The following is a 24,438-nucleotide window of genomic DNA, read 5'->3' on the forward strand; positions in this document are numbered from 1 at the left end:
CCTGGAAAAAAACTTTGTGAGATTTTGGTGTAGAAGTGACTAAAAGTTGACATCACTTACAATAAGTGACACTTTAAAAAAATTTTGCAGATATATTTGTGCAAGAAAATCTTCTTTCCTCTCTTCTTCATTTAGTCTCAAAGAAAATGCTTCATTTTAGAAAAGGCCTGGCTGCAATTTTCAAGTGAATGAATTTATTCTTGTGCTTTACTTAAAAAAGAGGAGTTAGAAAACTTTACATAGCCAAAATTCCCAAGAAGACAGCTGTCAGGAGGTGACATGTCGGATATGAAGTAGCTCTCCAGCTGGTCCCTGTCTGCATGCTGGGAAGGCATGTGGAGACATTTTTTCAATTGCTGTACTAGTTTGACATGTTCACAGTGGAAAATGATGTATCATTCTTGAGCCTTTGCTTGGTGGACACTTCAAAGTGCATTGGATCCTCATAGAGGAGTGCCCTATTGTTAATTGTTCCTTTCACATGTACATTGGGATGAACATGGTGAGAGCAGCGAGGAACAAAAGGGCTCCGGTGGCCTCTTAGAGAAAACCCTGTGCAGCTCAACCTGAGTCTGACCTTGAAAGGGTGGGTTGCTCTGGTTTTTAAATCCTGCTTGCTGGTTCATTCCCCTCTGGCACCCCACTGTTATCAGCTGCAGGGGAATGGCATGGCAGAGCAGAGAGCATAGCTAGGCGTGGGGAGCTCCTCCACCCCTGCCATGTCACATCCTGCATGAGCATCCTCCTGGGAGAAGGTGGGCATGGCTGTAGCACAGGAGCTTAGAAAGGGCTCCTGCACTGAGTGTGGTGGAGGTGTGCAGGCAAGTCACATCCACCCTCCTCAATCCAACCAAGCCACTAGCCCTCAGGCCCAGAGCACAGCCCAGGGTTCTGGAGCCCCCATGACTGGATGTAGTTGCCATAATACATGGCACGAGTTTCCCAGGCCTCTGAGGACATAGTTCATTAATATCCAGATATAATCTTTGTCTCCCAGGCACCTGTCACTTACCTCTCTATCTCTCCCTTATTCTGCCTTGGGAAACCAACTACCTCTAGTGGGAGACTGCACCAGGAACTGTGGTGACCCAGGCTGGGTTTGAAACCTCAGGCACAGGAATCAGTTTATTTCTGCAAAGAGAGACATGATGCCTTGGTGTGCATCACTTTAAATGAGCTGAACAAAACCTCTCCCTGTAGCCTCAGCTGCACAGAAGTGTCTGTGCAGGCCTCACAGACACTAGGAGGAGAGAGGCACACCTGCAAATCAGCCACTGTGCTACAGCCCACCAACAGCTCTGCAGCACATTCTGCTGCTGACCCAGGGTCTCCCTAGACCAGAAACACCTCAGCCTGGGCACCACCATGTATGGCTCAGGCCAGACTGGGAGAAAAGGTGTGAATAGGGACGAGTACACCAATACAGGATCATGAAGAGTCATCCTGAGGCCTCTGCCCAGACTTTCATATAATGGCATAGTCTGGATCTTGGCTTCCTGTGATGAAAATTGGATAAATAGAAATAAAATTAAATAACAGTCAGTAAAATACATGTTAAATGTGTCTGTTTTCATCCCTCAGTGCTCAGGCCTTTGATGCTTCATAATAGTAAAACAGATTTTACTTGCAAAATGTCTTGGACTTCAGTCCCTGCTTTCCTCAGCACACATCTGTGTTTGCTTCAGAGCTGGCAGTATCTCCCTGATGATGGCTGCACAGGTGCTGTGCCCCTATCCAGTCTTCCCATCTCCAGGGTATTAGGGACTGGAGTACAGGAGCAAAACTTCTTCAGCTGTAGGAGGCAGCGGATGCTGGCTGGCATACAGGCTGCTGCCAGCTCTGTGTCATCAGTGCACACCAAGGGCAGCTCTTCTCTCCTTTTCCTCCAGCTCTAGGTTTTACTGTGCTTTTAAGTAATTGTCACCCCTTAGGGACAAGCCTTCGAGAAGGCAGAGGGCTCGCATAACTCTGGATCAGTAAAGGAAGCAGTTCAATTAGCATTTCACACGCCTTTTCTTCCCTCTCTTCTTACCTTCCCTGCAGCGGGCATGCTTTCCCCTTAAAGGATTGTCCTGTTTCTGCTCCTTGCCAGCGTTGGCAGGGTGACAGTAGTCGAGTGTGCAAACTTGTGCTATTGTCCCCAGGCCAGGGGGAGTCATGGAGACCCACTAATATGACACAGGAAAATGTTTGCTGATGGCAATTCTATGGGCTTTGTCTAACTCTTTCTCCATCATGACGACTCGATTTAAGTCTCTAACTGTTTGACTACAGATGCAAGAGTACTATCCAACTCCATCCTTTTGTTCGGGTAGTTTGAATGGGTAATTCAGCTTTTGTGTAACTCAATTGAGGGGGCAAACATAAAGACAAGATTCTTGAGCGCTCAAGCTCTCTTTCCATGGATATCTGCACATCTCTTTAGAGATTTGTTCCTTTCCTACCTTTTTCTGACATCATCCTCCCCTTAAAAAAAAAAATGCTCCGATGGGGAACAGTTAAAAGTAGGCTAGTCCAGTCCCATTATATTGTCCTGTGCCAATGAAGCATGTTTAGTATCAGCCCCCAGACAGCTTTCAAGAATGCAGAGAAAAGGGTGTCTAAACGTTCATAACTGATCTTCAGCATTTTTGCTTTGCATTATGTAATTTTAAAATGAAAGGTTTCCATCGGGGTGAAGGGGATAGGGAGAATGGTAGAAATCATGGGGAAATGATTGTATTTATTAGCTGTCTTTCTGCGGCTGTCCCCATGGAGACAATTTGTGATGGCAAAGAATGCAAGGAGGGGAGGCTGATGCCTGATTGGGATGCTTTGTATTTGGCAAAGTGGCTTCTGATTGGCCTGGGAGAGCCCCGAACTCGCTGGAGTCGATATTCATTCAGCTTGCTCAAGTGCTTGCTAAACTACATCCAAACACTGGCGGGCCCTGGCTGCCTCCGCCGAGGTTGGCGGTGTGTAACCTGCCTAACGAGATTAGCGGGCAAGGGGGTCTCTCTCTCTCTCTCTCCCCCCTCTGCAGCGACGCTGCCGCCAGCACCGGTGAGAAAAGCCGCCGCGCGCCGGGTGAGTGTCCGTGCTTCCTTCCAGGGCGGCCACCCCGGCTCTGTCCACCTCAGCGCTCCCTAACGAGATTAGGCGCTGAGCTGCTGGCTCTTGTGAGCCGCTCCCCGTGCCGGTGTGAGCTGGGGCAGCAGTGCGGGGCGCTGGGCTGCGGGCACGCGTCCGCTCCCACGGCAGCTTCCCTGCATGGGAGCGAGCTGACGAACAACTTGTTTGTGTGGCTGAGAAGTTTGACATGTCCTCCCTCCGTTTGCTTAGTGCTGTTTGAACCAAAGCTTCTTGCTCAAAAGTCTGCCTGTCATGTTTCTCAGGTTTGCCGATGTTTGTCTGAAGAAGGATTATAAACTTTTCATGGGAAACTCTGTGCGGTGCATTCAGTGAGATGGCATCGGACAGCGAGGTAAAAACTCTACTGAACTTCGTTAACCTGGCTTCGAGCGACATCAAAGCGGCTCTGGATAAATCGGCTCCTTGTCGCCGGTCAGTTGACCACAGAAAATATTTGCAGAAGCAGCTCAAGCGGTTTTCTCAGAAGTACTCACGGATCCCACGGTGCCACCCCAGCAAACCCCCTGAGTGCGGCTGGCGCAGGGGGGCAGAGGACCGGGCCCGCGGCCCCCTGCCCGAGGCACCTGAGCCCAGCCCCCACGGCGGGGCTGCCGCCGACAAGGTGATGCACACAGCCGAGGCAGAGGAGAGCCTCACCGGGGAACGGGTTTTGCAGGAACAAAAACCTGAGGCTGCCCGACCCGACCAGGTGCCTATGAGGAAGCGACAGCTCCCCGCCTCCTTCTGGGAAGAGCCACGGCCGGCCCAGAGCCTGGCGGCCAGAGCCTTTGCTGCCAGCCCTGAAGGGCTGCAAGCCCCCAGAGACCCTCCTCCCTATGAGGGGAAGAAAAGCAAAAGGAGCCCAGACGCTGCTGGCCCGGAGAGCCCCCCTGACACTGCGCCACTTGCCGGGGAGAAGGACCCCGCCGGGGCCCTCTCGGGCCGAGTGGGTTCTTGGACCTGCTGCCCCTTCCCCTGTCCCGGGCCAGGCGTGTACCAGCCCCCGGGCGCGCTGCCCCCGTCGCCCTTCCCGGGGCTGGGGCTGTGGAGAAAGAGTGTGGCCACGCTGCCGGCGGAGGTGCCGCCCTTCTGCAAGGAGGCCGATGGCCCGGGGCAGAAACTCTACAGGCCCATGGTTCTGAAACCCATCCCCACCAAGCCCGCCATCCCCCCTCCCATCTTCAATGTTTTTGGCTATCTTTAGCGGGGCGGCCGTCGGAGTCATGCCGAACACGACAGCTCCCGAGGGGGATTTGAAACGCCCGGTCGGCCTCCGGGCATGAGCTGCTGGCAGCGCGGAGCGGCAGGGGAAGGAGGGCGGCCATCGCACCCTGTGCCTCGTGGGCGGGCTGCAGGGAATTAGTAACTGCTGGGAAGGTACTTGGGCTGCGCTCTCCTCTCCGTACACGGGAATAAACCTTGCGAAGCCGGTGGCATGGAGCATGACCAGGTCTCTTTCACCGATGGGCATTGTCTGAGCCGCGGCGAGCGGGGCTGCGGGTCATTGATAGCCGCACTTGTAACACCTAGGAGACCCCCTCCACGTGGGAACATCTTTTCTGGGGCTGCCCTGCGGCAGCAGCAACAGTGAAATGGAATTAATTAAATGCATTCAAAGAGCTTTTGTATTTTAAAGTAATTCCAGAGAAGTCAAGATATTCAGGTCATTTCGTTTTGCATGCAAGAGACTGGAAGGGTGGTGTTTGATATAAAAACCACTTGTGATTGATTCAAACCCTTGTTGTATGTAAATACTGACAGAATTTAAAAAAAAATAAGGGAAGAAAGAGAAAGGTAACTTTTTTTTTGGTGATTCTGCAAATGCAGTCTTAGTTTTGACCCACTGGGTATACACGGGTTTGATTTGCAACTGGTGGGGAGATATGAGGGCTGAAATCTCTGCCTATTCAGATTTATACAAATCAAAAATAATTTTCCCGTAAGTAAATCTTAGCTAATTACTAAGTGATTAGCTAGTGCTAAGCTGGTGCAAATGAAAGAGGGATGAATTTCCACCTGAGGAATTGCTCTGCATCATCAGAATAAATGAGGGCTCTTACTAGTTTAACACAAAACCATTAGGTGTGATGGAAGAAAAAAGAAGAATAGACTGCCTTGATTTCTGGCTGAGAGATATATTTTATTTTGACTGATTTTAAGATGTTTTCACAAGCCCTGGCTGTAAATGTTTTGCCTAGCATTCTCCTAAATTTTTAAACCAAATTGGCATTGGAGAATTTATTAGGAAGTGTTTTTAAGTTAGGTTTCTCTTAAACCCATGGAGAAAGTGGTACTAAGACAAAGAACATGAGATATGAGAGGTTTAATACTGCAGGTGTACGTGTCTATTTGGCTATACTGGAGTAAATCACTGAGGTCAAGAAAAGTACATTTTGGGACAAAAAAGAGCCAAAGAATGGACACCCATGATCTTCGGGCCTGAACCTGCTGTTGCTGAAGCTAATGGGAACTTCTCCTAGGACTCAATAAAAAGTGGCCTTGATTGGTTTGATCTGTGACTGGCATAGTTCTCCATAACTCCTGATATCTCTACAAGGGGAAAACCAGAAAATGTTTCATTTGAGTGCATTGCAGTCATTAAAAAAATTATCATCTGAAGCAATTGTAGAGTATCATTTTGTATCTTCTGATGGCCTTGGTATTATGTAACTAGGTTGCAACTTTTATTAGGATGTGAACTACCACTGGGATTAGCTCAGTTGGTTAGAGCCTGGTACTAATAATGCCAAGGTTATGGATTTGATCCCTCTATGAGCCATTCAGTTAAGAGCTGGACTTGATGATCCTTGTGGGTCCCTTCCAACTTAAAATATTCTATGATTCTACTCCCAGGCTAAAAGTGGTTTACTCTTTTCTCAAACCTCACATATCCCACCAATGTTCACTTTTATGGAAACAATGTCTGCAATGTGTTTGTAGTGCAGGCAAACAGCAGAAATAGAGATGGCTTTTCCTTGCTTTCTCCCTACTATGGCACTTGATACATGTATCAAGCCAGCATGGACTGCAGGAGAGAGAGCAGGAAATGTCTTTGGTAGCACATACCTGCGACTAAATGCAAGGTATGAGGAGCCTAAGAGCCAAACTACGGGTTAAAGACTTCAGGTTAGCTCTTCATCCAAAAGTAGAGATAGGAACATACTTAGATGCCTTTCCCTTTTTTGGAAAAAACCCATGAGGAAACTCTGTCCCTCTCCAAAAGGAGTGTAACAAAAGCCAGAGCCACTGAAGTTAAAGGTAGAACAACAGCTTTTCATTTATAGTCGTGTAGGTAAGGAATTTTGTTACATGGAAATGGGGGGCTTTTCTCACATCAACAGCTGTGTTGCTGCTGTAATCCAGATGCAGCCAGATGCTGAACTCTGTTTCAGTACTATCAATACAGAGCAGCCTCCTTGGAATTGGTGTGGATTTCCATCTGGGTGGCCAGACCAGGTCATGGGATGAACTACTGGTATTGCAGTAGTTGCTGTGCTTAGGTTTTCCTCCTTGAGTTCATTAGGGAAATTTCTAAGTGCTGTGGATCACACCAGAATAAGGACTTTAGTAAAAATTATAATACTTGGCAAAGTGGACAGCCTCTGTATAAATTTTATTTCTGAAGAAATCCAGAGGAAGAAGAGAGTTAAAACCAAGTTTCTATCTTTTGAATATTAAATTCCTAGTTTTCTTTTTTTACTTCCTTTAAACACCTTTTTATTTGAATGTATATTGCTGCCCATTTTCCATGTAGTAGAATAGCGTGTTTTAAAATTATGATGAAGGATTGAAACAGACCATTCTAAATGACCTCTGATTCAAATATTTATGCTCCTACACTCAGATTTAAACTGATGTTACTTTTTCTAAATCCTTTGTGATGTGGAAGCTCCCCCCCAGCCCAAGGCAGGCAGTGGCCCTTGCTGGGGCTTTGAACTGGAGCAGCAGTGAAGTAAAATACAAATGAACAGAAGACAATTGTTAAGTATATTCAAAATCCCTGAATGGGGATGTGTGCGACTTTGCAAAGGGTTTGCAAATAATAGCAACTCTGTCTCCTCTCTAGCAATACTTACTGTTCTCTTATCCCTGAGATTAACAATGGAATTATTAATTATTCAAGCTTGGATTGATTCAGAATTTTTCTGGATATTTTTGTGTTTGGCTGGTCGATGGTTGTTGTTGCTATTCAGGACAGCTGATAGTCCTTAAGAATCTACTTGTTTATTCATACATTGTTTGAAAGATGGAAACATAACATTTGAGAGCTGCTATTTACTAAAACAGTGCAGATTTAAACTTTTAAAAACACAATAGCTTTTATAAATAATGGGAAGGGAGAGGTAAATGAAAAAACTTTCATACAAAATAAAATTAAAAAATCAGAAAAGTGCACAAGAACATCAAGTGAATTGCACATGTTGCAGTAAAAAAAAGTACAGTAACCTGGTCATGAAATATTCCTAGAACATTTCACAGAAAGTCATCATCTCTGAAGGAGTCTAACTATCACACTCAGTGAAACAAGCCACTTTCCCTTGCACTAGAATTATAGATCTGTTTACAAATCCTGGCTTGCCTGGGTTTTGGAGTATTTTTCTTTTCACAGTAAATGTAAATAGATGCATTAAAGGCACCTTGAATTTGTGCAGATTGAGTATTGTGCACAAAATAGTATGTCAGTGACTGGAGTGGAGAGGTAGTGGGCTCCATTTCAGTGCAAATAAATGTAAACTGAGTGTGTGAAGGTTTGCTTTAAAGATCAAGCAGAAGGGACTTAATAACATTGTAATTACCAGACTCCCCCTCTAACAGATAACTCTTCTCACCTCAGTTTCTGTGCACAGCATGCACTTATCCTTCCCACAGTTGTGTTATGTTCCCATCAGACCAGTGCTCTCTGGCTCTGTGACTCCTGCTCAGGACAGATCATTGACAGCAACCAGGGCATGGGTCTCCCAATAGATATGAAGGTCTCTTGGTTGAAAGAAAAAAATGGGCTTTCCATATTTATCCCACTCAAACCCAGTTTCAGCTTCTCCAAGGACATAAAAAGAAATTGCTACTTGCTAGACTTGTGGAGACAGAAATGTTGGCTATGGGGAAATTCCCAGTTTGGGATACTTATGAAATCCCACTTCTGGAGTTATACATGTACTTGGTGATTGTGAACCCTTCTACCTGCCAGGGTCTCCAGGGTTCTCACTGCACACCAAACTCTGAAGTGGTCTCCACCAAGCTCTGTCTGTATCCATCACCCTCTACAATTCTGCTTTTTTACACTTACTTGATTTCAAGGGTTTCTGATTTATATCGATGTAAGACCCAGACCTTTGTTGCACAGCCCCAGAAAGTGAGAGATGCATGAACTCCACAGTGATTTCCTATCTCTCCAGGTACTGCTTACCAATACAGGGCCTTCACTGGCAGAACTGATATAGCAATTTCTTGTTCCTTTTCTCACCACCCAATGTTTTTCTAACCTAAACCAATTCTCTGTTTACCCTGCAGAAGACAAGGGAGTAGATCTTAAACTGGCAGTAAAGGAAGCTGCTGGATGAAATTTCACCAGTGGAGGAATCTCACCTGACTTTCCAAAGCTTTACAAGAGCAGTGTTCGGTGTGAATTGAAACTCTGTTGGTTTTTTAATTTTTGCATTTATAAAGGGGACAGCAATTGACAGAGTAAGCAATCCTGTAACCAATGCTTCTTCTGCTCACATCCTGTCCCACAAGTGATGAAGACATTTCACTCAAACTCATCACAGTCTGTGTGCCCAGACAGATTGTATTACTTGTATTTGTGCAACACACTTAAGTCCTGTGTTAAGGTATAAAACTCCACGCAAATAAAACTCAGTGCAATGTATTTTCCCTACTTAGAGTTCTATCATATTCCATGGATGGTATGCAGACAAACAAACAAAACCAGATCTGTAAGGTCTCTGGTAGGGACTCCAGGCAGACCATGGGGCACAGCTCCTCTGTTACCTAAGGTGAGGAGTGTGCTTCTAGCATAAGATCTGCAAAGATGGAGTTCCAAATTTAGTTTCTTCCATTCTTTCTTAGGTGCCTAGTGAGGAATAAAGCACTCATCAAAGCAGTTCACCAAGTCACACCTGTCAACTGATCTGTAGTCTCTGCCAATAACTGTTCATGGGCTCCTTGGCCTTCCCAGCTGTGAGGGAATGTGACTTGTTAAAAACTTCAATAAAAGAATTTCACGGACAATTATAGTGGTTCAGCAGATAGATGGTGACTTGTTAAGCTGCCATAAATCAGTTGTGGATCTGAGCTGTAAATAGGTGACCTAATTTTCAAAGAAGCTGAGATAATAACTTTCATCAGTGTCAAAGGAAGCTAAAAGATACTTCAAACTTCCAAAGTCAGAAAATTCAAGGCTAAATTCTGAGATTTTTTATTCTGCCTCGGTAATATCTGATACTGTATATGATTCCCCTGGTTTAAGTGGAAAAACACGTGGTGCAAGCAACTTGCCATTGTTTAGGCACCTGAATGAAGATTTGGACACCTAATTCTGGGTATTCATTTCCATAAATTTTGCAGTTTGAATTCCATAATTTTGAAATAATTTCTCTTACTTTCAGTCATGGTATTGTTACAGCCACAGAGGTCCAAGGCGGTTAAGGAGGCTGGGTTTTATAGAGATGAGATCTTCTGGGGGAGGAAGAGAATAAGTTGGTTCAGCAGTGTTGCCTCTCTCCTTCACATCACTCTCTGTTCTTGTTCCTCAAGGGCTTTGTTCTGTTTTGACACCAGCTTCATGAAAGCATAAACCTACTGTTTACAGTGCAGCTACTTCTAATTTACACCAAAAAAAAACCCCGAAAGAGCTAAGCTTTCAAATCCTTAGTCTAGGAAATTCTCTCAAGCAAAATTTCACTTACTTCCTATTGCAAATATAATACAGAATGAACTGTATTCACCATGTGCAAATATAATTCTTCCATCCTCCGTAAATAAACCTTTCCTTGACTTTTAAAGGATTCAGCATTTCTGGATTTTGCTCTCTTAAAGAGTTCTGAGATTTGAAGGTTCATAAATCAAGTACTTAAAAAGAAAGGTACAAAAAAAGAAGCAAAGGTGTTAGCAAGGTGGTGTCAAAATATCAGAGAATTAGCAACCAACACACTTAGCAGAAATCCAAACAATAGAATAGAAACTACAATAAAAATCTCAGTCAGTGAAGGTAATGTGATTGCTTTCCCAAACAGCTGATTCTTGACAAGTTCTGAACTGTGACCACAGCAAGGATGCTAAACTCCACCACAGCTTCAGGACACTTTTGAGTTCCTCACTGATACTTGCTTCAGCGCTACTTATTTGTCAGTATTGGCTTTCATTTCTTCTTCTTTGCAGACTAAGGTCTGAGGTGAATTGTATGTGTTTTCTCTTGAAAAACCTAACAGCAGTCTCCTATGTTAGCTGTCTCCTCTGTTTTCTTCTCACTCCTGCTTCAAAAGCACATTTCTCTTAGATTAGTCATGGGAGGGTGCTTGACCAAGCCAGCAGCAATTCCTCCCTGGTGTGCACCTGTGCCACGGTGGTGACGCTGGGTGCCACGCTGGGAAGCTGCTGCATATCCAGTGTGCTTGGGGTCACTGTGAGTAATCGTGCTGTAAATAGCGGATCAGTCTGTCTGGGAGGGGCAGCGTGTCCAGGAGTTTAATGCGGTTCCTTCCAACCAGGCTCCGTACCTTGATGCGGCAAAGATGGGAAAGAGGTCGTGGAGGTTCTGAAAGGCAGGCGGGTCAGAAACATGAGCAGAACAGGTTTTAACTTGAGGGACTTGAGCTCAGCTTGGGCAGGGGAGTGTCAGGAGGAAAATGGGAGAAGGAATAATGAAAAAAGGGTTTTTTTCTCTAACGAAAGGATACTATGTCTGGTGGCAGAACATGTATTCTGAGGCCTGACATGGGGAAGGATGTGGGCCTGGATGATGGGGTGCTGTACCCATCTCAGCCACAGCAATGGGCTTTCTAGGAGAACTTAAAAATGCTACTTCAAAGTGTTTAGTTTCCCACTGAAAATAAATGCAATAGGTACCAAATTTAGCTTGGTGCCAGCAAACTGATTCTGATAATATTTATGAAAGACTTTTTCCTGAGGGAAAGAATATTAGGAAAGTGGAATATTAGTAAAGGCTTTAAAGGCCACTGATGCCTGCTAGGCTGCTGTGGAGATTGCTGTGCTGCCCACCTGTCCTGATCTGGCTGAACCCCAGCTACATCCAAATGGGCCTTTCTGCACTGCTATGCTCATTCCCAGTGGGTCAGATCGATGGCTGGTGTGCATTTCACACCACAGGGCCAGTGACACACCAGAAATTCCTGACATTCACACCTGGTCAGTCGCAGAAGGGAAATCTTTTCAAGGATTTCAAGTTTATGGGATAAACACTAAGAGGAGATGATGACTGAGGTTTTGAATCCAATAGTGGGACTATTTGTGCTGGATTCTCTTCTGGGAGACCATACCTGCTTTTTCTTTAATGACAGCCCAGTCCTCATAGCTGTCAATGTGCTCCTTGAGCCGGGAACAGAGCTGCACATTTCCCACATAATCCAGAAGAACATCGATGATTGGCCCAGCCCAGCGACTTATCTCTGGAGTAGACACCATTTCACAAAACTTCAAGGAAAAACAGATGGACTACCATCAGTGGGACATAAATGCACTTGTGGAAACAGCAATTGAAATAGCCCTGTTAGCTTTCATGTGCCCCCCTTCTACCAGCTGTGAGGGTAATCACCAGTTTCCCTTCAGAGAACTTCAACTAAAGCCTGTTCTTTTCCAGCTGAGGGCAGAACCCCCTCTTTGCAATCACAGGATGACACAAATCCCTGGCAAAGTCCTAGCTCTGAAGCATGCGATAATGCTGAATTGTTTGCAAGTCCTAAGATCCTTCTTCCACAAAAATGCAAGGGCAGATGAACTTTGCCCGTAGTCAGGGGCTACTGGAAGGTCCATGCAGTCTAGGGCCTTGTGACATAGCATGCATTTCCCCTCTTGGGTGGGGCTCTGTGGGCAAAATGGAATCTTAGGGAAGAGGGAGATTCAGAAGAATGCAGCACCTCCTGCTTCCTGTGAACCTGCTTATATCTGCAGCTTTGGGGGACCAAACATCTTACGAGAAACAAATGTGGAGAAATCTCTGCACAGATGAATCCCTGGTCATTTTACTCATGTGAGAACTATCCTGGGCTTAATAGATGGTGCCTTCCTTACTCAATCCTGGATCATGCAAATTGTCTATTGTCTCCAGTGTAAGCTGAAGAGTACCGAAATTCATTGCATGGAGGGCTTCTTATGGAAGCATGGAGGGCTTCTTACTGAAGAACAGATTTAAGAACCTTATTTTAAACAGTCACATTTTCAAAAAAAAAAAAAATCTGCCCACTTTAATCTAAATATGTATATTATACCAGTCAGTTTCATCTGTCTCTCTTAGGACTCTGCATATGATGAAGATATCTGTGGACATAATCTGCATGCAAGCAGTCAGGAAATTTAACATGAATTAAATCATGCTGTGTGGGTAAGAACTCAGGCACAGGGCTGAACCCTATTGAATGATGGTGGCTGAAGCACCATCCATCAACTTAGTCACTCAGACTGTCTGCAAACACTTTCTAAGCCCACACCAGACAGGAAAGAAAATGCACTAGCTTAAAGCTCTCTCAGTTTAAATTCCTTTAGCTAGATCAAATTTGATTATTCATGCATGAGTCCTAACTCAAAATCATTAGACTCTTGTGTGGATACTCTTATTCAGAAGTAACATTTTATTAGTTCACCTAGTAAAACAGAGCTGTGGAAAATAAGGTTATTTTGTTCAAGGTGAGAGCATTCACAGAGGTGTTTACTACTCTTCTGACTCTTATTTTTCACTGAACATCACCATTTAATGTTTCCCAGGACAACTAGAGACAGTAGTGTCAGAAGGATGGCAGTGGACAATCCACATTTTCCTACCTGGGCTGCTTATAGGTAGTGCAGTTCTGTATGTCTGGCTGTCACTCTGCAGTGTTTGTGTCACTGCCATGCAGTTACCCGTGCGAGACACAGACTGGGCACCTGACTAGCACCTCCTTGCAGTGACTGCTCTAGGAGAGCTGAAATGAAGACACATGTACTTGCTCTCTTCCTGTCTCCACCAGCGACCCTGCCTGTCTTTTTCTCTCTTCCCTGTCCACAAGCTCAGCTTACAAAAACATCTTCTGGAATAAGAACGTTTCAAAACACATTGCAGGAAAATAAGCTTAACAAAGTAAAGAAAAATAATGCAAAACGGCAACAGCAGGCAGTGGGATTGACTTGGACCCGGCGGCTCTGAGGCTGCGTTCTCGGCAGAAACCCGAATGCCCTCTCGTGGCAGTACGCTACTGCTGCCCGTCCCCACCTTCCCGGGATCAGCAGCAGCTCCGCAAACGTGGGGAGGGTCAGCGACCATTTGCCTGTGTTCACTTTCTCCAAGACACATTCATTAAGTAGCATCAGTTATGATTTATATTTGTGCATTTTCCAAATCCATTTACAGTACTTTGTAGCCTTTATGAAGACTAATAATTAAGATTTACTATCCTTACGTAATCTTGCACAAGAAAATAGAACATCCTTTGTGTGGAGAAGGCTGTACTTCAGAATATATATATTTCAGAATATAAATAATATCATAACTACTTATCATGAAGCTACCACAGAAGCCTCACTTTTATTAGCCAAAATCCTAGCATAAAAAGCAATATGAGAGGGAAGGGATTACTTATTATTTTTCCGTATGCATCTCTCCTCACTGCTTTCTCTCTGGACACATAAAATTTTATACATTTTTTTTCTATCTCTGTCTCATATGATGTGAGCTTTGAGGCAACGACTCTTGGTGAGTGAAGTGACCTAATATTTTCGTAGGCAATAGTTGAGATCTGGTTTTGAGTGGCTAGGATACCATAGAGGGCTACAGACAAACCCTGTCTGCTTGTCTTGGAATTCATCTCTCTGTTCACTCAGTGTGCTACCATATCACAGATCAAGAACTAGAGATGATGTATTTAATAAATTTTTCTTTGACAAAAAATATGGTATACTGGAGAAATATTGTTGTGACAAAAGACTCTTGAGGGTAAAGCCCTGTTTAGGAGAAGAGATTATTGTGATGGACTCCTAAAATTCTCTCGATAAAATTTTCTTTTTGGTTGTTTTTTTTCCTCAGATATGTTATCTGAGAGTAAAGTCTTTTGGAAGACAGGACTGATAAAAAGGTCAAAATTTTCTAGGATCTTTTAATATTTTCCTTTATTCTTTCCACCACAAAAGTACATATATATTGGTAACCATACCTTTGGGATTCTGCTGAATCCCTCAAAGCTGTGCTTAACACTAGATAGACACTGATTGATTTTGTTCTCAATTTTTTGCAAAATAGAAAAACTGTCATGTTGGGATTTCATTTTTGAGTAGCATGTTGAAAGACAGCAAATTTTGAGGGAGCATTAGATTTTGAGATACATTGGAAGGAGAGGGGATGCAGAAATCAGAAAAAAAGTATAATATGAAATTCTGCAAAGTCCTTTAAGGGATTGAGAGTTCTATTCCAGTCCAATGGAAGCTAAGCCCGCTGCATTTTAGACAGGTCTCCAAAGATACTTGGATAAAATGTAGATATCTAAAGCCTGTAAGTGGCTTCAAAAATATGAAATCATAGACCTAAATCTCCTAATCTCTTGTGAAATATTCAAATATAATTCAGTCATATAGCTAATGTAATAATTAATGCTCTCTTTCCACGGCTGCTTTTCCAGTAGACTCAGAAATTGTAGTTGTTCACATTCACTGGTTTACCCTCACAGAGTGAAGCACTAGACTGTTTTCATGTAACCAGTAGCTAACATTCTGTATCAGACAAAACAAATCCTACAGGGCAAGTTAAAAAAGAAGGTTTCTACCTCCCATATGCTATCATCCATATGTTTGTCAAGAAAATATGCCTCACTTTTGGCACCTCAGGCCCAGAGGAAAAGAGCATTGTAGAATTGTCGGTAAGAATGTCAAGATGGCTACAATTCACTGTAAATTCAAGCTATGGCCACAGTGGCTGTTCCCTATCTTCCTGCAGTCATTGGACACAAACTTGGAATGTTTGCTGGCTCATATTGAGCCTTTTTTTTCTGTAAATAAAGTAGGGGTTGTGGCATTTTCTCTCATAAAAATTTGGAAGAAAAAATGCACTAATGTTGTCAAAACCCACTGGTAGGAGATATCCTTAGAAGTCTCCAGGTAGCCTGGGCAGTGCTTACCTGTACTACAGCTGGCTCCCTGGTCACCTGAGGATCGTTCAGTCTTTCCCGCCTGTAATTTAATGCAGGGTGTGGGCCATTTCCGTACTGACACTCGAAACAGGAGCCTGCATCACAGCCCAGATCCAGGAGGTATTTCAGCACGGAAAGGTACTTCATTGAAAACATGATGGTGGCTGGAAATGTGGTGGGATGACTTGATATATAGGCATCAATGTTTGCCCCATGGTCAAGGAGCAGTTTCATGGTCTTCAGGCAGCCATGGCGGATGGAGATGAGTAATGGGTTAATGAGGTCAACATTGGGGTTGGCTCCAGCTTGCAGCAGCAGCTCTGTGGCGTAGATATTGTTGTTAAAAACAGCAAAATAGAGTGGGGTGGTGCGTCTGTCCTCATACAGGCAGGAGCGTTCATCAGAGAGGGCAGTGTTGACCTCGTAGCCAGCTTCGATCAGCTCTTCCAGGATATCGTCATTGTTGCGCTCGGCCGCTAAGTGCAGGGGGCTGATGCCGCTGCGCTTGACACGGGTGCGGCTGGTCACAGGGATCAGCATGGACACAATCCTGCCAGGAGGAGACTCAGTGAGCAGCAGTGAGCTCCAGGGGATCTACAACCCTGCAGCAAGCTTTATTCATAGCTTTGTGATTGTACCTGTAAGGCAGAGCTGGCTAACTCAGGCAGAGGAACAACTCATAGAAACCAAACTGCAAACCTCAAACCTGTCAGCAACTCCCTGTGCACTGACCTTGCCAAAAATATGAGTTGTTTGACCTTCCCTTTCATGGAGGAACACATTTTTTTTGAGATTATTACCCAGTTTCTGTGATGTAATGGCAACTACAGGGGCAGTTATGATGGAAGAGATGACATGCTGGCACTCACCCACCCTGTTCTAACTGCTCTTAGGTTCCACAGCCCAAATGGCAGATGACCAACCAGGAACTACCAGATAGTCCGCACCTTCATCATCTTGCTGTGGGTAGGACTGGAGGAAAAGGTGCACAACCTCCAGCCTGAGGTGCCAGCAGAGAGAAGGTATGTCCCCTTCTGAGGTTTTGCTTTCCTGCTCAGCAGAGAAGGGTGCCAACACAAAGTTCTGGCAGGTCTTGTGGGTCACAGCCACACTAACAGGCTTGGCACCAGACAGGAGGTGAAACCCCATGTCTAGAGGACTGAGCTAGGATAAACTACAGATTTAGTTCCCAGGCCTTCCCTATAAGTTTTTTACAATTCAGTTATTACCCTGCATTAGTCCTTATCCTGTAGACATTCACGGTGCAGCTTTTGGCTATGGCAAATTCATGGGGCTATCAATGTCCATCCCAGATCACAGTGAGCCAAAAAGACAATTAGTAAAAGGGAGAAAAAGAAGAAAAAATATTTTCCAGGCTGGTTTCCATGTTTCAGCTGAGGGAGAAAAATTGTGCAGCCAAGTCCTAAACCCCGGTAATGAGGGATTGCTGTTGGAAAGAGTGATGTGGCCTTAAACACACCAACATAAGTCAAGCTGCTCTATTATTTAATATGAATTTCAAATATATGATGCACAGGAGCCCTGCGGCCACAAACCCATGATAATTTTTGTGTCTGCACAGGTGTCAATGGAGCCGTATGACCAACCCTATGGGTTAAACCTTCATTTCCTGCATATAAAGTTGGGTGGTAGAGCCAAGGCCCTAGGTTGATTCTGTAGAAATAGACAAGTCACCTCAAGGAAACTTACTTTTAGAAAGACCCTAGGGATCATCCAACCCGAGTCTGCCTGCTGTGTCAGGAGTTGCCCACACTCCCTTTGTAATATCTGTGAAGAGGGTGATATCTTAAATAGGAACTTGTGAGAGCTGGGAAGCCAAGCACACCATCTCCACCTTCTTTCCTCCCACGCAGACTACTCCACCTAGCAGTCATCAGCTCTGGTGACAGACAAACATGCAAACTCACTTTCCTACCATGTAGTGTGTCTCCTTTAAAATGCTGCATATCTTCAGCTTGACTGCAATAGCTGGTCCCAACACTGGGCCGTCAAACATATATTTACATAATGAGCTAAGCTAGTAAAACCTTTGTCTGTGATGATCTTGTGATTCTGTGAAACACTAAGCCTCCAATGTTCCCAGGAGCTGAAATAAGGGTTGAAGATGTAATTTTACAGGATTATGTTCCTATTTACGTGATGTACTGTTGATGTCTCCAAGTTACTTCTACATCTCATTTTTAAACAAAAAGGCTTTTAAAATTATGTAAATATCTTGGGAAATTAAGCACTTTTTTTTTTTTCTCCAAGCAGTCACACTAATTTTCCAGCACTGTGACATTTGCCAGGGAGCAGGAGGTTTGGGTGCTGGTGAGCTGGCAACTTCCCACCCTCAGCAAATGTTCTGTAAGAGCCTAATAACAAAAAGGGCACAGAGCGCTGTGAGGACACTACGCCAAGTACCAGCATTACTCATCCCATGATCAAATGTTTTGAAGATTTAAGGGTCTGTTTTGTTCTTTCCCTCCAGCATATGTGCTTCAGCCAGCTCTTCACATCTGAGTTAAAGAGGCACTGGATCATTTCTGTCTGCAAGGGGAACCTGAACCTCGCTGCATGTGTGCCATGCTGAGGCTCTGTCTCCAAATGCTGCAGTGTCCTAGAGCTCAGTACAGTCCCTGTAGCCCACATTTATTTTGGTGTGACAAGCAGGAAGCATCAAATTGTTACCAGTTTAGTTGTGTAGCTTGCACCTGTGTCTCCTTTCTCACCCTCCAAAGTGGGTCAGTTCAGTAATATGGTGCCCCTGGAGCATTTCCTGTTTCTCTAGAGGGAGAACGCAACTCACATGAAGGCAGCCAAGGCCAGACAAGTCAGACCACATCCCATGTCTGTCACAGGGATGAGCTTCATGTACAGTTTTTAAATAGTGCCAAGATTTTCCTAATCCCTGACACCTGCTTCTGTGTTTTCTATTTGTTAGAGATTATATGGAGGAGGAGGCAGAGCATCCTTAGTGTGAGCACGCCAAGAGTTTACTGACTTGTATTTACTTAATAAATCTGCCCATGCTTCACAAAATCTCCCCTTTTCAACTCCTCAGTTCTAAGGGGGAAAGAGTTAAATGACTGCTTGTAGCTTATGAGATGACCCTTATGAGCCTCAGATCAGTATTGACAAGGTGTCATTTAAAATAAACAAACACCAAGCAACAAGAGTTGACAGTTGAGCCCTGGGACCACATTCTTGGCTTTTTGATGGTAGGGAGCCTTCGTGCTCTGGCAGAAAGTTGAAGTGTGGAATTCCTGCAGAATTACGTACTAAATCTGCAGGAATACAGAGGTCACCATGAAGGGTGTTATTTTACTGAATACCAGAGGAATTAAGAATGATCAGCCAAACAGGCTAAAGTTTTGTCATTTAGATAAATATTTATAAGAGAATATATTTTTCTTTTGTGTTTCTTTTCTACTTAGTTTGAAGCACTTATGCACAAAATTTGTGCTCAGTCTTGTACAAGTGAAGGAAGGCAGGTTTTGAACTAAATTCTGCTCTCACTTGTGCTGCTGGTTGCTGGGAATAATAGATATGAGCCTTGAATCAGGCCCTTCCTTTCACAAGCCAGGGGTGAACTCAGGTTGTGGAGTTTCCATGTAAATTTTTCAGGTCAGAGTGTGAAACTACTGAGGGGAGGGAAAGAGAACTGGCCCATACTCTATATAATTCAGATCAACTTACTGTAGAACAACTGAAGCTGAGTTCTGACTCTCACGCATGAAAATGACTTTATAAATCAAATCTTGGAGAAAATTTTGAATCATTCATGTGTTAGTCAGTGCAGTGAATTCATGTACATGATGTAAGTGTATAAACCTGTTACATAAGGTGACATTGAGCTGCCCTCTAGAATACAGAGCTTGCACAAGGAACCAGGCCTACTCCAACTAATATTAATATCCTCAGCTCTATTAAAGTGGTTTGAGAAGCTTAATTGGCATTCCAAAACAAATCTAAATTCTAGCATGAAAAACATAATGGGAAGGTGTAGTGATGTTAAAAGCTTTTATTCCTCAGATACTGTGAAATATGTAGGAATCCACTGGAGCAGTTTACTGCAAAGACAGCTGTCCTGTCCAGAAACAGGCACTGCAGTTGGACAGACACTGTCATTTGCCTGTTGTAGAAATATTTTGGTAGAAACTGTGATAGTCAGAGGGGTCCTGTACAGTCACCAAAGGGATCTGTTACTGAAATGAAAAATTAGCTGTGGGTAACTCACTCTTCCAGCAGTGAGGGATTAAAAGCAGGAACTAAAACTTGCTCTAGGATCAGAAGTAAATGCTTTGCAGTTCAGGCTCAGAAGCAGGCTGCAATGTCTCAGGTTACTACTTACATGACAGTGCAACATCCCATCCCCAGACAGCATCTTCTAAATTGATAATCTTTATCATAGACTATAGTTTGTTACTTTCCTAGAAAAATCTCTGTTTCAGAGGACTGGTAATTCTGCTTCTTTTTACTAGTTACTTGTCTCCTTGTTTAAAAAAAAAAAAGCCTAGCTCTGTCCCAAACACTTTTAATTTCAGAAAGAAAGCAGTGTGTCTTTTTATGAATTTGTCTGTTACAAATAAGAGTTATTTGATCATTTACTAATAAAATATATTTTTCAGACCATGAGAAATTCTTGTCCTTCTTTTCTGAAGCCTTTACAATTTCTTGAAAGGTTTCTGAAAGGAAGAATATCAGAACTGGACACCATATTCTAGTGACAATCTCACTAATGCACTAGAGATTCACTTAACCACTTCCTGCTGTCAGCAACTGAATTATTGTTATTAAAACCTGAACACACCAGAGAAGAATCCAGCATCTTCTGCTTGTGCAGAAGAATCACAATGGGCCCATGTAGGAAAATTATTGCACACCGTGCTGCAAATGATATTAAGGACTAACACTCCCCACCAATACTTTTTCTATTATATTTTAAGAATATTTTGAGGACTTCAGTTTAATCCATTTCCAAGATACATAATATTATTTAGCTGTAATAGATGATGTCTTGGTAAAATTAAAGGAATCTTTCACCCCACATTCCTGATCACCCCATCCCATCCCAACCTCCAAATACACATCCTGAGCTCTGCAAGCAGAAAGCCCACTTCTCAGCTGGTACCTGCCTTGCTCACTTTGCTCAGAATTGGTTCTGAGACATTACATTCTCCTTTTTTTGTAAGGACTTTGGATTCTTGTCTAAAAGATGAAACCATGAAACTAACTAAAACTTACTCGCAAATCCCTTTTTTGGCTGCTATGTGAAGAGGTAACAGGCCATCCTTATTGGCTTTGTTAGCATCTGCTCCTTGGGACAAAAGAAACTCCACAATGGGCACATGTCCATTTTTACAGGCTTCATAAAGAGCAGAGGCGTTATCACTGGCTTGTGTGTTTATATCAGCACCTAGGAAGGAAGAAACCCTTTTAGCACCAAAAGGTTAAAATGAGATGGGAGGAACATACTTTGAATGAACACTTACATTTCCATGACACTGGAGCTATGAAATGTGCTGGATGGGGATGTGAACATGGTCATACACAGGTGGCACAGTCATATCAGTTATACACCTTTATATTATAGATTTACATTGGTCTATAATATGATGGGAATTTTATAAGGGACAGTTTATCACAGTGGCAACTATTAGGTCCCAATCATGCATCCAGGCTCCATTCAGCTCAAAGGTAAAAAAAATTTAAATGGGCTGTTCTTTATATAAAGGCATGGTCTTTCCTTCAAACACACTAATTCCATTAATATTTATGTGTTTACACTATGCATGTATACTATTCCTGAGCAGGAGTTTGGATGAGATTATCTCTATAGGTGCTCTCCAAAATTCTATGTATATCTACTTATGCTGCGTATTTATTTATATTTATCATTTATACTCTATATAGTTACACTGTAAGTATTACACATATTTATAGTATTTATACTTCTTTTTAATTTTAGTATGTATCCAGGCTAAAATAATACTCTATAAAATGAAAGCTGCATGGTGATGATCAACAATTCTAAGGTTTTATTTGGGAATGCCTTAATCAATGAATATTGCATTTCAAAACTCAGCACCTGAGGCCATATCTCTTCACCTCATGAGGACTGGAGTTAGGCTTCAAATAGTAAGTTTTTCTACAAAAAAGATAAATATTACCAATGAACTACTAGACTATTTGGTAATTTCTTTCTTGAGTTCTAATATGTACTTTGCTTAATAAATAACTTGCAAGTATAAACCAAGACAATACTTTTTTGCCATAAACAATATGGAATCTAGCTTTTTCTGTTGTAGATATTTAAGGCCCTTAAGCTTGGATTTTGGCTGTCATATACTGTACCATCTCTTTCTGAGATGAGGAAGGCTGCTCTATGTGTATCCTAAATGGGAATGACAGTTCACTGGAGTTTTGCTTCTAAACTCCAATAAAGAAACTGATCAGTCTTCTGTTTGATCATGAAAACTCCCTGCCAATGAGAACATTCCCCTGGGCTCTCACCCTAAGCTGAAACATCTGTGTTGTGTTTGGCCCTTTGAAGATGTTGTAGCTGGAAACATCAGGAGAATTACAGTGACAAAACATAACACAAGACTACGTTCCTAATGAGAAAGAAAACCTTTTTATGATGAAAATTTCTCATCAGAAACAATGAATGATATCATTCCTGGGATGAGGAAAAAAGCACAGGAGAGCCTTCCAGGGCTTGAAACAATTGAACAAAAATTGAACAGTTTTATTGGACTTCTTTCTTGTGTATTTTTCTCAAAACTGCACTTTAGGAAATCTTAATATCTATCTAATTTGAAACACAAATCACATTCTGGCTTAGTTGCTGAAGTCATAGGGAGCATGATGGACTAACCGATCTTACAAAACTCTCGGACAAAACTAGCTGGGCAGCAGAACATGTTTTTTGTTTCCCAACTCTCAAATCTTTCTTAATCATACTAATTTTTTCAAAAGTTTTCCTTATCTTCATCTAAACTCTTGTTTTGCAAGTGAAAGACCCAAGTCTTACCTACATTGAAGATATTAGTCCATTATGAAAATGAAATATGATTCTGAATAGTAGTGAAGTGTATTGTGCTTATTGTAAAGCTGTTTTACATGACTGGAGCAGTAAAAGATAGGTTTAATGTAAATTAGATTAAAATTCACTCTGTTGATATGTTTGAACACAGGGAGAGTGAGTCTGCTTCTATTTGATATACACCCATAAACTCTACAGTAGTATTTTATCAATTTTCAGAGGATACATTATGAGGACAGCTAACCTTGCCCATCACTGCACATGTTCATGGGGTTGGCTGAAGTTCAACTTCTGCCATCTATTACCACCTGTACCTGCCTGTTATGACTGACTGGATTTTGGGCTACATGTGTGCAGCAGTATGGGTTTAGAAAGCTGTTAGGATATGCAGTCGGACAGCACCACATGACTTCTCAAAGTAGGTGACCATGGATGAATGCTGAAAAAGCACGTGTCTAGATCATGCTCTGTGAAAGACGCTACCCAGTTCCACTGTCAGAAGCAGGGTCTTAGTGCCTCTGCAGGCTAGGCCTGGCCTCCAGAGACAGAAAAACTGAGCCAGGGAGAATTACTGGGAAACTCAGAATTATTAAGAATTAAATGAATAGATGCATGTAAGCTGTACTCACCACATCTTGCAAGGTATCTCAAAGCTTCCAACTGCCCACTCTCAGCTGCCACAAATAAAGAAGTGATCCCGTAGGCATTTGCTGACTCAATCTTGGCACCCCCTTTCACAAGGATATCAATGATCTCCAGGTCATTTCGGGAGACAGCCTCATGGAGCGCCGTCCATCCTCGATTGCAGCGATGGTTGGTATCTGCATTGTACTGCACCAGCAGTCTTGCAGCCTCTGCATTCTTGCGCTCACAAGCTGTTTTAGAAAGAAAGGAAGAGACTAAGACAGGCTTTTGGAAATATTCTGGGTGTTGTGTATCTGCTTCATGCAGCTCCAGGCATTATCATACAAGTAGGCCACAGTAAGACCGAAGATCCATTTAGGTCTACACGAGAGCAAAGGCTGCTGCCAAGTGACATTGTCTGAGGCTCAGAAAGGATGTGACAGTGAAGCCAGTCTTCAGCTGGACCTGGCTAAGTGTTCTGTGCAGGGCTTGTGTCAAGTCTGCTACTGGGGGAATCCAGCCCAGCACCTTTGTACCAACAGGAAATCCCAGGGACAGAGTGAGGTGATAAGGTGCAGAAAGTAATTTATGAAGAACAAGTATGTTAGAGAAATCACATTAGCGGAACACTCTCTTTCCAAATTCTGTGCAAACTGACTCTTTATCTTACTCCACGGATTGCAGATAAAGCTCCATGTAAACAAGAAAATATAAGAATTTCAAACCAACAGTTGTGTGAGTCAGTAACACTTTCTCAATTTATAGTTCAGGACCATCCTGAGCTAAATATAGTTTCTTAATAAGTAATAGCATTTTGTTGATTTTTATTCTACCAATTTGCCCATAGTTTTTTGAATCCCAAATCATGGGGCCTCCCTTGCACCTTAATGGCAGGACTCCAACATAAAGGTACATAGGATGGGTAGATTGAAAAACCCCAATTAGCATCTGTTGTAAAATGTACAGAAGAGAAACACATTTCATAGCAATTAGTTTTTTGAAGCTTGAAATAATAGTGTCTTTTTCTCACAGAGGTCCCACCTTTTAGTTCTGATTCTTCTTAGCAATAGCTCCATAGTGTTCTCCCCCATAAACAGGTGTCACTCATATACTGAAAGCAACTATGTAATTAGACATTTGTGTCATTACCTATCCATAGCTCTGCAGAGTTTAACTTGCTTGCATATGATTTAATTTGCTTACATATGATATGATGAATATTTTGTTATGATAGTCTTTTTAACTCTTTTTTGTTGTTGTTGTTAAAGGATAGTGTAGAAGATACTGCATCAAGGCTAGCCCATTCTTAGTAACAGTTCTCTGGCT

The 24,438-nt window shown here is 42.9% G+C and overlaps 2 protein-coding genes across 5 annotated transcripts in view; one reads left to right on the forward strand and one right to left on the reverse strand.

Moving 5' to 3' along the window:
- Positions 1 to 2,937: 2,937 nt before the first annotated feature.
- Positions 2,938 to 5,079, forward strand: FAM181A (family with sequence similarity 181 member A). The gene is made up of 2 exons (XM_009101788.4): positions 2,938 to 3,066; positions 3,375 to 5,079. Exon 2 carries the CDS (start codon positions 3,446 to 3,448, stop codon positions 4,313 to 4,315), a length of 870 nt encoding a protein of 289 aa, XP_009100036.1. The 5' UTR covers positions 2,938 to 3,066; positions 3,375 to 3,445; the 3' UTR covers positions 4,316 to 5,079.
- A 147-nt stretch (positions 5,080 to 5,226) lies between these two features.
- ASB2 (ankyrin repeat and SOCS box containing 2) overlaps positions 5,227 to 24,438 on the reverse strand; it is a 34,173-nt gene continuing 14,961 nt past the window's right edge. For all 4 annotated transcript variants that reach the window (XM_009101786.4, XM_018907276.3, XM_030240777.2 and 1 more), the window contains 5 exons: positions 23,118 to 23,363; positions 20,688 to 20,859; positions 15,429 to 15,990; positions 11,610 to 11,763; positions 5,227 to 10,867 (listed from right to left, as the gene is read on the reverse strand). In XM_009101786.4, coding sequence (XP_009100034.1) covers positions 10,731 to 10,867; positions 11,610 to 11,763; positions 15,429 to 15,990; positions 20,688 to 20,859; positions 23,118 to 23,363 — 1,271 coding nt within the window. In that variant the 3' untranslated portion in view covers positions 5,227 to 10,730. The remainder of the gene's footprint in view (positions 10,868 to 11,609; positions 11,764 to 15,428; positions 15,991 to 20,687; positions 20,860 to 23,117; positions 23,364 to 24,438) is intronic.

The sequence above is a fragment of the Serinus canaria genome, chromosome 5, assembly GCF_022539315.1.
Source record: "Serinus canaria isolate serCan28SL12 chromosome 5, serCan2020, whole genome shotgun sequence".
Lineage (NCBI taxonomy): Eukaryota > Metazoa > Chordata > Aves > Passeriformes > Fringillidae > Serinus > Serinus canaria.

Bases quoted from the DNA above. Each gene is read 5' to 3' on its own strand.
- FAM181A (XM_009101788.4), top strand. From the start codon at position 3,446: ATGGCATCGGACAGCGAGGTAAAAACTCTACTGAACTTCGTTAACCTG.